This window comes from Panthera leo, chromosome E3 (genome assembly GCF_018350215.1).
Source record: "Panthera leo isolate Ple1 chromosome E3, P.leo_Ple1_pat1.1, whole genome shotgun sequence".
NCBI classification, from domain to species: Eukaryota; Metazoa; Chordata; class Mammalia; order Carnivora; family Felidae; genus Panthera; species Panthera leo.
In genome coordinates, this window is record NC_056694.1 from 7,236,884 (window position 1) to 7,251,238 (window position 14,355).

General features: G+C 54.8%; 3 protein-coding genes across 4 annotated transcripts; 1 reads left to right on the forward strand and 2 right to left on the reverse strand.

The window, feature by feature from the left end:
- LAMTOR4 (late endosomal/lysosomal adaptor, MAPK and MTOR activator 4) lies at nucleotides 1-3,194 on the forward strand. 2 transcript variants are annotated; one of them, XM_042921033.1, is made up of 4 exons: nucleotides 5-110; nucleotides 584-664; nucleotides 2,372-2,489; nucleotides 2,851-3,194. In XM_042921033.1, exons 1-4 carry the CDS (start codon nucleotides 108-110, stop codon nucleotides 2,946-2,948), a joined length of 300 nt encoding a protein of 99 aa, XP_042776967.1. In that variant the 5' UTR covers nucleotides 5-107; the 3' UTR covers nucleotides 2,949-3,194. The 2 variants fall into 2 exon arrangements, with proteins under 2 accessions (XP_042776968.1, XP_042776967.1); XM_042921034.1 differs by lacking the exon at nucleotides 584-664 and having other exon boundaries at nucleotides 1-110.
- Nucleotides 3,195-3,427: 233 nt separating this feature from the next.
- Nucleotides 3,428-7,848, reverse strand: TRAPPC14 (trafficking protein particle complex subunit 14). The gene is made up of 11 exons (XM_042921031.1): nucleotides 7,219-7,848; nucleotides 6,923-7,018; nucleotides 6,687-6,816; nucleotides 6,455-6,541; nucleotides 6,171-6,291; nucleotides 5,922-6,069; nucleotides 5,709-5,791; nucleotides 5,457-5,620; nucleotides 4,778-4,932; nucleotides 4,356-4,549; nucleotides 3,428-4,222 (listed from the first exon to the last, which is right to left on the reverse strand). The coding sequence occupies exons 1-11, from the start codon at nucleotides 7,627-7,629 to the stop codon at nucleotides 4,069-4,071; spliced, it is 1,743 nt and encodes a 580-aa protein (XP_042776965.1). The 5' UTR covers nucleotides 7,630-7,848; the 3' UTR covers nucleotides 3,428-4,068.
- A 234-nt stretch (nucleotides 7,849-8,082) lies between these two features.
- Nucleotides 8,083-12,822, reverse strand: GAL3ST4 (galactose-3-O-sulfotransferase 4). Its single transcript, XM_042921032.1, has 3 exons — nucleotides 12,698-12,822; nucleotides 12,214-12,517; nucleotides 8,083-9,521 (listed from the first exon to the last, which is right to left on the reverse strand). Exons 1-3 carry the CDS (start codon nucleotides 12,820-12,822, stop codon nucleotides 8,487-8,489), a joined length of 1,464 nt encoding a protein of 487 aa, XP_042776966.1. The 3' UTR covers nucleotides 8,083-8,486.
- Between the last annotated feature and the right edge of the window lie 1,533 nt (nucleotides 12,823-14,355).

Sequence of the window (14,355 nt, forward strand, 5' to 3'; positions counted from 1 at the left end):
CCGGAGGCGCAAGGCTGGAGGGGACCGCCTGGAGAAGGCACGTGACCTGGGTCTGGAGCCGGAAGCTACCTATCTGAAAGGGAGCGCCCCCAGCACCTAAGGCTGCGATGGTGAGTGAGAACGCATGCGCGGGAGTACGCGCCAGGGGTTCCGCATCCCTGTTCCCCAATCTGTTTGGTTGCCCCCTTTTGGGCCTGCACTCAGCCCTTACCTCCTGTCCACCCCGGGACGCAGAGAGAATGGAGATGGGAGGGGAGGCGACGTAGAGGGCTGAGGAGGGATCTGTGGGAGGGTGTACGGACGCTGGCGAGTAGTCTGCGGGGGAGGGGTGGACCACTAGGAGAATTGGAGATGGGGCGGGCTGATGGGGCTGCTGAGGCCAAGGGAGCCCAGGGTCAGAGGGTGAGGAAGATGGGCACCTCAGGCTCTGTGTTGAAGGCTCTGTAGAGGGGAGAGGGTCTGGAAGGACCCTGGCTGGGGAAAGGTCTGGGGGGCACTGTTACGAGAGACATGGGTTTGCAAATGAAGGGCATCGAGGGCCATCCTTGGCATGCTTCTCACCAATCGCAACTTTACCCACTAGACTTCTGCACTGACCCAGGGGCTGGAGAGAATCCCAGACCAGCTCGGCTACCTGGTTTTGAGTGAAGGCGCAGTGCTGGCGGTGCGTTGTGGGCAAGGGCGGGGGTCCCCCAAGGACACAGGGCCCAGTGATCCCTTTTAACATCGCCCAGTTTAGCCTAATTTGTCTCCACTCTCACTGTTAGCTATCATGCCTGGCACGTAGTAAGCTTTTGGTAACTAATCAAATAAAATCTCTGGAATCATAGTCTGGGAACTTCTGAGGTAGAAGTTTACTATCTTTTCAGACAACTAGTTATAGGTTTGTTGATAACTGATATTACCCACGTTATTCTCGAATATGTTTTTATTTGGTATTTACTCAAGATCCTTTGTATTTTGTTTGTTCCGTAGTACAATACAGTGTTAGCTTTCTAGAAGTTTTTAATCTAGCTGGAGAGACAAGGCTTAAGGTTAAAAGCTGTTATAACTTACATTATGACAAGGAGACTTTCTTGGAGGAGGTGAGAATTCAGCTGGTCTTAAAGGATGGATGGTTGTGAACAGGCAGAAAAGGAGAGTACTCAGGGTAGGCGTGGTAGGTTCGTGTTGAAGAGATTTGGAAAGGTTTGGAAGAAGAGAATATGGTAAGGAAAGATCTGACTGTGGAGGACTTTCAAGGCTGGATTAGCACATTTATGTTAATCTTGAGGGTGATAGGAGCCTTGAACAGAAACGTGAGCTGATGAAATAGTTAAGCAAGATTGTTCTATTAGGTGTGAAGATAGACGGGAAAGGGCCAGATTCAGAAGTGGTGAGGGCTGCTTTGAAAATCTAGGTCTGAGATGGGTCTGGTGACAGTGAAGAGCAAGGAGAGAAGAAATTTTAAAGGAAGAATCAATATATCTTGGCAATGACTAGAGACGGGTAATGGAGATACTTTTCTGTCTAGTAAGACAGTGAACCCAAGTCTAGAATGATGGCACCATGGCAGATAGGAAATTAAGAAAGGAAGTTGATTGGGGAGGGGGTGAACTAAGGGTAATTTTGGTGACTTGACTTTAGACATTGGTTAGAAACAGAGTAAGAGCAGTTAGTATATACTGCTAGGAGCTGTTCTAAGCATCTCACCAGTGATACCTCAACATAATCTTCACCATGAGCCCATAAATAGGAACTTGTCCCAATTTACAGATGAGGATACTGAGGTACAGAATGTCACAGAGAGCAAAGGGCACTGAACTTAATCTAATTGGGAGGCCCGTGTTGAGGACGTTAGGAGAGGAAGTTGAGACAAGCACCGGAAAAGAGGAAGCCTGGGCTGCTGTCACATCATTACCCAAGGGCTAGGTAGTAGGGCAGGCCTCAGGGACAAAGAGGATGTGTATGTTTCAGATTCTACAGACAGGGCAACCAGAGGAAAGACTGAGGAAAAGACAGAGCCTTGAACCAGTCAGTACTGGGCGGGCACAGATGTTTGAGAACGTGGATTTATCTAATAAGCGGGGACACAGGGAGAAATCAAGTTTCAGGGATTAGGAAAAAATGGTCAGTAAAGAAATGAATGAGAGTCCGTGCTCACTGGGGGAAGGCCCATGTTGTAAGAATGAGAAACAGGATGGCATCAAGAGGAGCAGCAATATCAGAGGAAAATTTCAGGTTTGTTTTTTTCCAAAAATGGGGGTATCCTTAGGAGTACCGTAAAGTTGAGAGGGAGAATTACAAGTGCGAGAGCCAAAGTGACTGTTCTTAGAATTCTTTCCCGGTTCTGTTCCCTAATTTCTGCCCTCCTTCCTCCATCTGCATGCAGTCATCTGGGGATCTAGAGAATGACGAGCAGGCAGCCAGTGCTATCTCTGAGCTGGTCAGCACGGCCTGTGGCTTCCGGTTGCACCACAGCACGAACATACCCTTCAAGCGCCTATCGGGTGAGCCTCAGCCCCTGCCCCTAATGGTGGTGATGGGAGGGGGTGGGGGTTGCTCCCAGAGGCTTCTTTTCTCGGGGAAAAAAAAATTTGTCTCCCGCCAATCTCTCACCATCTCTCTCTGAGATCCCTGGTTCTGGCCACTTTCTTCCATTTGGGATTCACTCCTGCAATCAGGAGAAACCAAGAGAAGGAAGGGGATTTAATGGAGCCCTCCTATCTTCAAATCTCTGAGCCTTGAACTATCACATGCCTTTGGCTTTTGATCCCACCGGTTTGCGTGACCATGTAGAGGCCATTGTACCCCACTAACTCTGTGCTCCCTTCCCTCCCCCGGGTGGGGGAAGGTGTGTCTCCTCTCCAGTGGTCTTTGGAGAACACACGCTGCTGGTGACCGTGTCAGGACAGAGGGTATTTGTGGTGAAGAGGCAGAACCGAGGCCGGGAGCCTGTTGACGTCTGAGCCTGCCAGAGGGCAAGGGGCAGAGGTGGATTGGGTCCATGAGCCTCTGTGATGAGGAAGACGCAAACCTCCTCCACCTCTTTCTTGGCTTGCTGCTAGAACTAAGGCTTTCTGCTCACCCACTGCCCCACCCCTACCTGGAAGGGCAGAGGCTTGGGGACTTTGCACTGTGTCAAGGAGAGTGAGGGCAAGGGGATCTCCCTCTTCCCTCCCTCCCTCCTAATAAACATGAGTTTGATGCTCCCAGGCCTAGGGATGTGTGTACGATGGGGGGTGAGGGAGGTTACACCGTGAGTCAGTCTTCCATCTTCTAGGGAGACAGTCGTGTGTTGACGGGGGGGGGCAAGGCACCTGGGCATATAAAACTGGCAGTCGGAGAATAGTACGATAGGAAGGGAGCTATTTGTGTGCCTACTGAAGGGAACCGTTCTGAGCCCCTGGGATCTCTGCTCCTGCCACCAACACACAAATGCAGGTCATTCTTCTCCCTCCTGAACAGGCATTTAATAGTCTTATTTCAGTTGGAAGCAGTAGTTGGAGAATAAGTTACAGGAACAGAGAGATAAAAAAAAAAGAAGAAACAAAGAAAGAAAAAAACCCCCACACAACTTAAAGTGCTTCAGGCCACAAACGTAAACATGAGGGGTAGGAGGAGGCCACCTGGCTATCCCCCCTCACCCCTGAGACAGGAGGGCCATTGTCAGGGTCCCTTTGCCATCACCACCCTCTAATCTCAGCCCTGCGGGTGGGTGGGAGGGAGGGTGTCAGAGTCAGGAGAGACAACTTAATAGGAACAAGGAATACACTTTGTAAACTTAGAACCAGGGTACTGGGCGGGAGGGGGGCAAGGGAGCTCTCGGAGCCCTTGCCCCTGGCCTTGGGGTGGGGCCAGCCCCCCCCAGGGAGCCGGGGAAATACTGTTGGCTTAGTGCTGCAGCCATACCCGCCCATTTCACAGCTTCTTCCCTGTCCCTCATCAGCAGACACAGACAGGCGGCCCTCTTGGGCCTCCTCATCCATGGTGGGAGGCATCCCAGGGGAGGCACAGTCTGGAGCAAGGGCCCCCTCCAGGGGGCTTTCGGTTTCTGGGAGCGTAAGAGGGAGGAGAGCCGGCAGGGTGCTACTTGACAGGCTCCACCACCAGGACCTTGCACTCGCGCTTGGCAATCTTGTCCAGAGAAAGCACAGCCTTGTCCGGAGGCAGGTAGAGGGGGCGGCCCACAGGGGAGGCCACAGGAGGTGTGATGGCCCTGCGCTCCATCACGCTGCCTGACCTGGGGGGGAAGGCAGAGGCTGTGGGCTCTGGTTGGGCCCCAGGACCCTTTCCTGTTCCCCCTCCAACTCTGTCCTCTCCACAGTCCGGTGCCCACCCCCCACCCCCCCACCCCTCCCCCACCGCTTCCATACCTCATGAGGTGGCTCCGGGAGGGCTGTTGGTGAGAAAAGGACTGAGAGCGGCCTAAGCTAGCCTGGTGTCTCTCTACCAGGTCCCGGACAGCAGGGCTGCTGGGGCTGCTCTTTCGAGACAGGGGCCGGGCCTCGGGCGGAGGGTGGGACACACTGGCGGTGAACTGCAGCTTCAGTTTCATGTGCTGGCTCAGCTGGGGCGGGGAGACACAGGTCAGCATTCCAGCTCAGCCTCCAGGCCCCGAACCTCCTTTCAAATCAAGTTCCCCACTTGCCCGGCCAACGTTGGATGGAAGTTCCCCCTTCCCTCTGCCAGGCTGTTCAGTGCCATCCATGGTGTTTCCTCCACAGAGGCTGGAGGCCTGGACTCCTCCCACCCTGACATTCCCATAACCCATAAGCCCAGCCCCTCCCCAGCCCACCTCAAAGAGCCCTGTCCTCAGAGCCTGGAAGGCCACACTGAAGGTGAGCGCACTGCCCTTCCGGGAAAAGCCTAGATTGTTGAGGGGCGTGTGGCAGACAATGGAGTCCAGGGCTGCCTGCATGGCCCGGCGCTCCTCCTCACACAGCTGCTTTCCTGGGAGAGTCGGGGGGGGGGGGGGGGGGCAGAAACAGCCACCAGTAAACACATCTATACAGCACTTCTCAGTTCGCAAAGGGCTTTTCATGAGCACAGTCTTTATATATTCTCTTTTGTTGAACTTTATAAATAACAATAGCAAATCCTTACTGTGTGCTGAAGTCTATTCTGACCACTTCACTTATGCTACACTATTAGATCACCATTAACAATCCTAAGAGATATTATTTCCCCCACTTTAGAGAAGAGGAATCTAAGTGAGGCTCGGAGATTAAGTAACCTACCTAAGGTCACACAGCTAGTGAATGGGAGAGATAGAAATCAAATATACAAGGGAGCCCAGATCCAGGGTCAATGGCCTTAAAATCACTGCCCCACTGCTTCTCTGATCTCTCCGTTTGTAACACTGTGGAGACCACCTAGGTATAGAGCCAAAGGAGCCTGCCACAAGCCCCCACCTCTATAACTTCCTTTCCCCTCCTCTTTTGGGACAAGTCCCCAGAGCCTGACAGCCCACCTACCAGCCTGTGCATGCTCCGGGGTCCACACAAGCCTCACAGCAAGGAAGTCTTGGAGATTGTTGAGCAGTGTGTAGGTGACAGTGAACCGCTCATAAGTTCGAACGGGGGACTCACAAGAAGCAGTCATCACAAAGCATGGGCGGTCCAGGCGGATGCTGGGCAGGCTAGAAGCAGTGAGAGAGGGAAGAAGGGTGTGTGTTGCCAAACAAAGGTGAACAGGATGGCGTCCAGCGGGGAGTCCCACAAACTCACCGGTAGTGGGTGTAGATGCTCTGGGTGAAGGGCAGCTTTGGGGTGGACCACTGAACCACAGCAATCAGGGGGACTTCTAGGCCCTGTGGGAGAGACAAAGGGAAACATCGTGTGTACCTGAGGCTCCCCTCTCATCTTCTGTGGCCCACTGGCCTTTCCCTCCTACTGCTTTTTCTTAACCTTTTCCTTGAGCATCCAGTCCCCTATACTCACCTCCTTGGCTCCTTGAGGGGGTTGCTCTCCCCCTCTCAGCTGAAACAGGAAGTTGTGTTCCTCCAGGGCACTAAGCGGGCAGGGGAAGCAGCCAGAGGTACCAGGGAGCCGGCAGAAGGAGCCCATGGAGACTTCCCCAGATTGGTGACTAGTTCAGAAGAAAGCGACACAGCTTGATCTTTTCCTGCCAGAGCTCTTGGCCCTGCCCCCATCCCCACTTTACATCCCTGCCCCTCCTCAGGATCTCACCAGACATTATCCACCAGCAGCACAGAGCCATCAGGCATGACAGGTAGATAACTAGCATTGAAGTTTGGGAGAATCCGGATATCCCAGATGGAAATTTCCTCCTGGGAGGAGCTGTTCAGCACTGTTGGAGGTAACCAGGTCAGCTCAGTTGAGAGTACTGGGACACCTCAAACCCCAACTTTACCCCTCCCAAATGGACCGATCCCCACCAGTGTGCCCAGAGTAACTGCCACCTAGTCAATGCCCCTGCTGCTACCCAAGACCCAAGCCACAGATCTGCTCACCCTTGAGCACGGTCAAGTGTTTTCCAGCCACAGTGAACTGGCGGCATTTCAGAACCGGAGGGGGCAGCAGAGTCAGCAGGGTGCTCACTGCAGGAGGGCCGAGGCAAGAACTGATGAGCTGGGCAGAGACCTCATCCCCAACACAGTTCTAATCCAGCGCTTGCCAGTGTCACCCCTCCACTCTATCCCCTAAATTTCAGACTCGAGCATTTCCCCTCTACATTCTCCCCACCTTGGGCCTTGAAAGCGCTCTGCTCGCCCCGGAATGTCTCCCCAGGAGATCGGGTCTGCAACAAGCGCAAGTAGCCTTGATCTCTGACCTCTGGTGCCTCAACCTCCCGTTTCCACACAGTCACTACAATCTGAGAACAAGGGACACGGGGCCACAGTTAAGAGGAGAGCCAGCCAGCCCTGCCTTAGAAAGGGAGTCTGAATTAGGACAACAGTTCCACCCCTTGTCAATCTTACCTTGGCCTTAGGTGTCCCGGGGGGCAGTCTATCCAGTGAAACGGTGAGTGGGAAGATGACCTCATCTGTGGACACAATTGGTTCCTCCACAGGCAGCTGGTGTTTGCGAAAGGGGTAAAAGGGCGGGAGAGTCAAAGAGGCAGCCTGCAGCGTCCCCTTTTAAGATGTGCTGTACGCGGTTCTTCTTGGCTTCCTTCATCTGCCTCCTTCATGCCCCCAGTGTCCACCCCCCTCCTGTCTCTGGAGCCCAGCAAACCGCCCCTCCGCCCTGTGCCGTGTCACCCCAAGCTCCTCACCGTGGTCGCTCCCCCTGAGGTAGCAGGACCCGGGCCGTGGGTGAGGAGGGGGCTGCAGCCTCGAAACAACGGCCCACCTCCGGGATCCCCGCCCCCTGGGGGTTCGGGATCCTGGTCTCCGGACCCACCGCCCCCGGGCGCCCCGCCCCCGGCGCTGACCGACGCCAGGGCGGCCAAGGCCGTTGCCAGTTCTGCCCAGGCCCCTCGAGAGCCCAAGCCCGCGCCACCCCCGGCGCCAGACCCTGCGCCTCCCCGGCAGCGCAGCACCAGCAGGAAGCGGACAGTCTCCCCCAAGTAGAGATGGTTGCGCCGGGGCAGCGCCCGGTACCGGCCCGGGTCCCCCGCCAGCTCCGCGCGCGGCGGCAGCGGCACGGCCGGGAAGTACATGGAGTAGTCACACTGGGACTCCATGGGGCGGCGAGGACGGCGCGGGCCGGGGGCGAGGTGGGCCGGGCCGGCGGAGGGCGAGGGGGCCGTTGGGGTGGGGCTGGGGAGTCCCGACACCCGACGGGTGCTGTGCGCGGCCGGGCCGGCCCGGGAGACCGGCCGGGGCCGGGAACCGGGGCAACGAACCCGGAACCGAGACCCCGCAGGGCCGGAACCGGGCTGCTGGGCCGATTGACTGGAGAGAAACCGGAAGCGGAAAGGAAGGGGCGTGGCCTCCGGGGCCCCGGAATTTGTGGGTGACCGGACCGCTGGGGAGAGAGGCGGGGTCCGGCTGGGGTTAGGCTGCAGTAAGAAGGCTTTAGGGGAGACAAGACAGGTTTCTTAGAGAAGAAATATTAAAAGGACCCCCTGCAACTCCGCTTCTCCCGGGAAGATGGAACATCCCGCCCCCTTTCCACCCTACATAATGCAAGTCAAAGGTTCAAATTATTTATTCATTCACAAACATTTCACAGTTAAATGAGCATAGTCTGGAACCAAATAATTCATAGAGAAATGGACGCATTATTCCAACCCACAAGTTCCAAGTTATTTCTGGCTTACTCCATGATTTGCTCCTCCAGGGGACTTTTGAGAGTGCAATGGGGACCTGCCAGGGGTTTGGAAAGGGGAAGGGGCAAAGTTGGGGGGAGGGGTACTGCTGGAATTCCTCCACACAGGCTGGAGGACTTGGTGCCCACATCTGTGCAAAGTTCCACTCATCGTCTAGGGCACAAACATGCTTTCAGAGGGAAACAGAAACGGCATCTGGCTGCCCCATACTCAACATGTTTGCCCTTGTGGCTTAGCTGCTTTTAAGCTAAAACTTAGTAGTCTAATGGCTACGGGGAGAGTAGCCCTGAAGTCTTAAGGGGCAGAGAGACTGTTGAGGGAAATTGCTTGGCATCTAGCTTGTCCTTGTACTGTAGCTCAGGGGTAGCCAGGCGCTCACACTCCTCCTGGTCTGGGAGGCTCAGTCCACTCCGAAGTACGTAGCCCAAAACCTTACCGGACCCAAACTGGAAAGGGCGGAATCGACGGTCGGTGATATATTTGGGGTCTAAAGCCTCACCCCCCACTAGACAATGTTTAGCCAGGGCCTCTCGGCGAGCCCGGAGCTCGGCCACAGCACTCTCCAGCCGGCTCTGGCCGTATTGATTGATCCGTGCCCACAGACTGTGGTTGAAATGAACGTAGAGAGCCCAGTCCAGGTGGTTCCAGGCTCGGGCCCGTGCAGTCAGCTGCCTGTCCTCAGCAGTCAGTCCACCACTGCTGACCGCGCTTCTGCCCTGCTCACCTCCAGCCTGGGCATTGTGCATGAAGCCCACCACATCATCTAGACCCCAGCACAGGGCATCTGCCAGTAGAACCAGTGACTCATCAAAGTACTCGGCCACCAAGACCAGGTCAAAGACAGAGTCCAGCCAGGCCAGACTCCACTGGATGAAGGATGAAGACCCCAAATCCAAAGAGGCATGGCTGGATGTCTGGCTGTGACCACCAGCAACTGTAGGAGCAGGATGGAGGAGAGCACTGGGATCCAGGGTATAGTGGGCTCTCAGGCCAGCGCCAGAAGGCAAAACATTCAGCTGTGAGGATTTGGGGTCTCTAGGGGGATGAGGATTCCCTCTCTTGGTCTTCATCTCTGGGGGGAAGGGGAGGCCAAAGTCAAACCAGAGTAAGTTGCGTGCATAGTGGTCCCCACGGGCTCCAGGCCGGTAGAAGGCTCGAGGATTGGCCAGGAAGGCAGCCAATGATGGTGCCTTGCGGAAGGCTGATGAGGTGGATTTATAGTAGGAGAAAGCAGAGCGGGCCAGAGCTGCTGGGTCTCGGACAATGGAAAAGAAGAAGCTGTCAGAGGGCATGACCTGGAGTACCTGTGGAGGAGAGAAAACAGGCATAGGGAGAAAGAAGTGGACCAGGAAGAAACTAAGAGCATGCCCATTGCTGGCTGATTCCCTAGACTCCTCAAATCACCTTCTTAAAGCTCTGCTGGGAACCCCTATCTTCCTTCACTAACTGACAAATCTTGGGCAAGTTACTTAACATTTCTAAGACTCAATTTGCTCATCTGCAAAATGGGGATAATCATACCTTACCAAATGATTATGGAGGTACAGGAGATAAGGATATGAAGGAACCTGGAACGCGGGAAGCTCCTTGAGAACATTAATTTCCTTGGGATTTTTTGTGTGGCTTTGGTCAGAACCAAATCTCTAAGAATCAAACTTCGTGTTCACTTCTCCAACAAAAACCTATTAAGTGCCTACCCTGGGACTCTTGGTCACAGTTCCAAGAAAGGAACTGGCCTCAGGCCTCTTCCCAGAGTGCCAGTGGGTCACTGGCAGCAAAAAGGGAGGAAAGGGGCCAACCATAATGCTGTCTCAAGTATAGGCATCAGGTGGGCAGGCCAACCCCAGGGTGGCCGAAAGACAGGGTATTTCTGGGGCTCCTAGGCATCTAGGAAAGTAAAGGACACCCCTGGACTGGGCACTGGGGAGCTATGGACACTTGGTAGGCTGCTACCCTGAAGCCTGGGACATGTGATTCAACTTCTCAGCAAGAAGGGAGGTGAGACTTGGGCTGAGCCACTCCCTAGCATGGTCCTACAGGCACATACACATCAGAACCCAGCTCCTGGGTTCCCTGAAGGGTTTCTGCCTCTGAATACAGCTTATCACTGAACCTAACACCCCTCACAACAACCTCCAATCTGCTCTGCTAATGTGGGTATGCCCGCAGAGCACCACCTGTGAACTGAGTGTCTCTTTGAAGGCAGAGGAGAGCAGTGCAAAGAACAGTCTGTGGCATCAGGTGAACCTGGAATAAACCCCAATTCAGCCATTTACCAGTTGTGTAACTTTAGGCAGGTATTGAGCTTCTCAGAGCCATCATTCCTGCATCTCAAATCTGGGTTAACCCTTACCTTGAATGTGGGAGCGCATGGTACTCGATGAATGGTAATGACAATGAAGGTCAAAAACCAGAGAAGCCTGCCTGAAAGCTCATTGTCATCATGTCACTCCCAGCAGTGACCACCCCCTCCCCCCCCCACTGCCTTTTAGGTCCCACACATACTCCTCAGCTGCTTTCTCCAGCTCTGGCTTCATGGGAGCATCTGGGGTTCTGCCACCTACACACATTTCCCCTGTTACACACGTGCCACCAACACCACCACAGCTTTGCTGGTGTTCTGCTTCCTCTAAAATACCTGATATTCAAGGGGCACCTGGGTGGCTCAGTCAGTTAAGCGTCCGACTTTGGCTCAGGTATGATTTCGCAGTTCATGAGTTTGAGCCCTGCGTCGGGTTCTGTTCTGAAAGTTCAGAGCCTGGAGCTTGCTTTGGGTTCTGTGTCTCCCTCTCTCTCTCTCCGCTCCTCCCCTGCTCACACTCTGTCTCTCTCTCTCTCAAAAATGAATAAACTTAAAAAAAATTTTTTTTTTTTAAATACCTGATATTCTTACTACAAAGTTCTGTCAAACCTTTCCTTAAAACTCACTTCAACAGAAAGCTCCACCTCTTTTGCTGAACCTTCTCCCCATAGTTCCAAATACAAACACACATATGCATGCACACATGCCAGGGAAGGCGCTTTGACTTTGGAGCAGACGGGCCCAAGTTCAGATCCTAGCTCTGCTGCTTTCTATGAAGGAGGCCAGTCACTTAGGCTCTCTGAAACTTGCCCTCTTCATCTGTGTAATGGGGACACTTATAATGCCTTTCTGGCAAGGTGATGGTGAGGTAAGAACCCAGCACTCAGTAAGTATTCAGTAAAAGTTCCTTCCCTGGGGCGCCTGGGTGGCTCAGTCGGTTGGGCGTCCGACTTCGGCTCGGGTCATGATCTCGCGGTCCATGAGTTCGAGCCCCGCGTCGGGCTCTGTGCTAACAGCTCAGAGCCTGGAGCCTGTTTCAGATTCTGTGTCTCCCTCTCTCTCTGACCTTCCCCCATTCATGCTCTGTCTCTCTCTGTCTCAAAAATGAATAAACGTTAAAAAAAAAAATTAAAAAAAAAAAAAGTTCCTTCCCTGTATGTTGTCATTTGCACATTGATTTTCTGTGTCTGAGAGCTCTCGGGTTCCTGTGTATGTATGGATGAGCTCGTGAGTGCACGCACGTACCTTCCCCTTTAGAACTGGGGAGGAGGGGGTCAGGACCGGGCTAGGGCTTGGCATGGAGCTGATTCTCAATATCTGGCAGAGGAAGGTAGTCAGAAGGCAGTGGCTGAGCAGGGGCCCTGATAGTGTTAATAGAAAGGGCCAAGAAGAGCAAGAAGCCCCTGGAGGGAGAGTCTGGGGAGTCAGAGTTGTCAGGGCACTGATACCAGTGGGGTAAACTGGCCAAGGAAAGAGACCAGAAAGCTCCAGATGTGAGAAAGCAGGACTTTGGCTACCAGAAACTACTAGGCAAGAGACAGCTGAGGAGAGGAGAATAGGAATCACTGTGACCCCCATGCCCAACTTTTGAGTGAGGACCAACTTTTGCCTGGGGCCTCCTCCCCTGGTGGTCTTGACCACAGGCCTGAGACCATCTCTCTCCAGTCCCACCCACCCCCTTCTATGCCCCTCACCTCTTTCAGGTTGAACCTCATGTGATGACAGAGGATGTGGAAGGGGGACTTGGTGCCTCCACCCTGAGGGCGGTAGCCTTTGACCCGAGAGGCCTGGAAAAGCCTTGGGTAGCCGAACTGGTAGCGGGCAGGGAGGGCAAAGCGCAGCCCGTGTCGGTCCCCGTAGCGATGAAGCAGGTTCAGCACAGAGCTGCTCCCAGATTTGTGCGTCTTCAGGAACACAAGTCGCTGCCGGGGTGGGCAGGATGAAACAGCTGATCCCAGGGATGGGGCCAAGGGCTGTCGGAGTTGCAGGCCTGGTAGCCTGGGGAGAGATGGGAGGGGAATTTTCCTGTCCCTCACCAGCAGGTGAGTGGGCATCTTGTGGAGCAAAGACAGAGGACATGGAACCTCCTCTGAGTCACCAAGAGTCACAGCCCTAGGTGGCATGGGGAGGAGCAAATAGGGGGCATCTATCAGGCATTGGGACAAGATGGGAACTCACCTCTTCTGGAAGGGGCCCCCCCAGAGCTGGAGGGCAAATCCGATGGTCATGAAGACTCCCAGAGCCAACCCCAGGCTCCGAGGCCCCCAGAGGCGCATGGTCCTGGTAGGAGACAGAGGGCCCATGTGGCAGGTAAGGGTGATGTTATCGAGGGACAGGGCAAGGGCCAGGCACAGAGGCAGAGACAGCTTGAGACAGTCGTGCAGCCGTGGAAGGCGCTGGTTGGAGATCGGGGGGTCATTCCCCAGGCCTGCTCGCAGCCCTGGTTGAGTCTGCCCCCTGAGTTAGCAGATTTTTGCCTCTGTCAGCGTCTAGAAGGGAAATGAGGGGGAAAGGAGGGGAGTCTAAGGAGAGGGTAAAGCCTTCTCTCCTGCTGCTACAGCTCATACCAGGAGTGGGAGCCTGCAGGGAGGGGCATGTGCTCTCTACACCCAGATCTTCCAGGTGGCCCACAAGTACTCCTCTGACATCAGTCTCCAGTTTCCCCAGACCCCCACCTGCAGTTCTCCCTGAGCCTCAGGGATTCAGAGAGGAGGGGAGAAAGACCAATCTGCTCATGTGACAGTGAGATGGACATCAGCCGGACGCCCGGCTTCCTCGTGAGTTCCTCTGCCTGTGACAGATGGGGATGAAGAACCCCATTCTGAGGCCAAGAAGGCAGCCATAAGGAGGGAATGAGGGTCAGACAGGCACAGGGTGCTGAACCCAGGGAGGTCAAACTATAGGAGCAACTTTGTCACGAGTAGGAGTTAAAACTCGGGCATTTCTTTTCTCTTCTGAAACGTTCTCAGCATAAGGCAGACCCCAGTGTATGAAAAGCTGGGGGAGACGGGTGACTTATGAAGCTCAGATCCCCAGACCCCCCCAACACCCCTGTGCCCGCTTTCCAATCCCCTCTGCACCTAGAGAAGATGGAGAGGGTGGAGCTGGAAAGAGAGAGAAAAAAACTCTGCGACATAAGGATACTGAAAGATACAAACATCGAGCTTCTGAGTTCCTCCCCGAAGGCCCCAGCTTCCTAATCAACTGGGAGTCTGGACCCACCCCTTCAGATTACAGCCACAACCAAGGGCCACAGCCCTTCCCGACAACCCCTTTCTGGGACAAGCTAGGAGTGACCCCAGGTAAGGAGAACCCACACTTGCTGCCTAGAGACCCGCCCCCTCTGGCATCACCCCCTAATTCCCTCCCCTAACACAGCCCCCAGGATCCAGCACCGCACCGGACTCCCTCCAGTGTCCTGATTTCTTCTATTCCTTCCATCCATCTCTGTCTCCTTCCATTACTCCCATTTCAGCCGTGTCCCCTCCAGCTTTGGTGACCGCTCAGTCAGTCGCCAGCCCTTTGTTGGCCCCCTCCGAGGTTCTCTCTGTGACCCCCCCCCCAGGTCTCCCCCCATAAATTCGAGAGTCCCTCCACTGGCTGCGGCCTCGGCTTCACTTGCCCACTCACCAGGCCACCTGAAGAGCAGCAGGGAGATCGGGGTCTGGCCCTCCCGCACGCCCCAGCCACCGCCCGGCTCCGCGCTGTGCTCAACTTTCCCCACAAACTTGCTCCGCGCCCAGGCTCCTCCTCCTCCCTCCCTTTGTCCCGCCAGTCCCTGCAGCTGCTCGGTCTTTAATTGTGTCTCTGGCTCTCTCTCTCACGGCATCTTTCCT

Excerpts from the sequence above, each read along its gene's own strand:
- LAMTOR4 (XM_042921033.1), top strand. Across the intron at positions 665-2,371 it reads GTGAAGGCGCAGTGCTGGCG|TCATCTGGGGATCTAGAGAA; the intron begins GTGCGTTGTGGG and ends ATCTGCATGCAG. Across the intron at positions 2,490-2,850 it reads ACCCTTCAAGCGCCTATCGG|TGGTCTTTGGAGAACACACG; the intron begins GTGAGCCTCAGC and ends TCTCCTCTCCAG.
- TRAPPC14 (XM_042921031.1), bottom strand. The coding sequence starts at position 7,629 with ATGGAGTCCCAGTGTGACTACTCCATGTACTTCCCGGCCGTGCCGCTG. Across the intron at positions 7,019-7,218 it reads CCTCAGGGGGAGCGACCACG|CTGCCTGTGGAGGAACCAAT; the intron begins GTGAGGAGCTTG and ends CGCAAACACCAG. Across the intron at positions 6,817-6,922 it reads CCGGGACACCTAAGGCCAAG|ATTGTAGTGACTGTGTGGAA; the intron begins GTAAGATTGACA and ends CCTTGTTCTCAG.
- GAL3ST4 (XM_042921032.1), bottom strand. The coding sequence starts at position 12,822 with ATGGGCCCTCTGTCTCCTACCAGGACCATGCGCCTCTGGGGGCCTCGG. Across the intron at positions 12,518-12,697 it reads GGGGGCCCCTTCCAGAAGAG|GCTACCAGGCCTGCAACTCC; the intron begins GTGAGTTCCCAT and ends ATCTCTCCCCAG. Across the intron at positions 9,522-12,213 it reads TGAGGTTCAACCTGAAAGAG|GTACTCCAGGTCATGCCCTC; the intron begins GTGAGGGGCATA and ends TCTCCTCCACAG.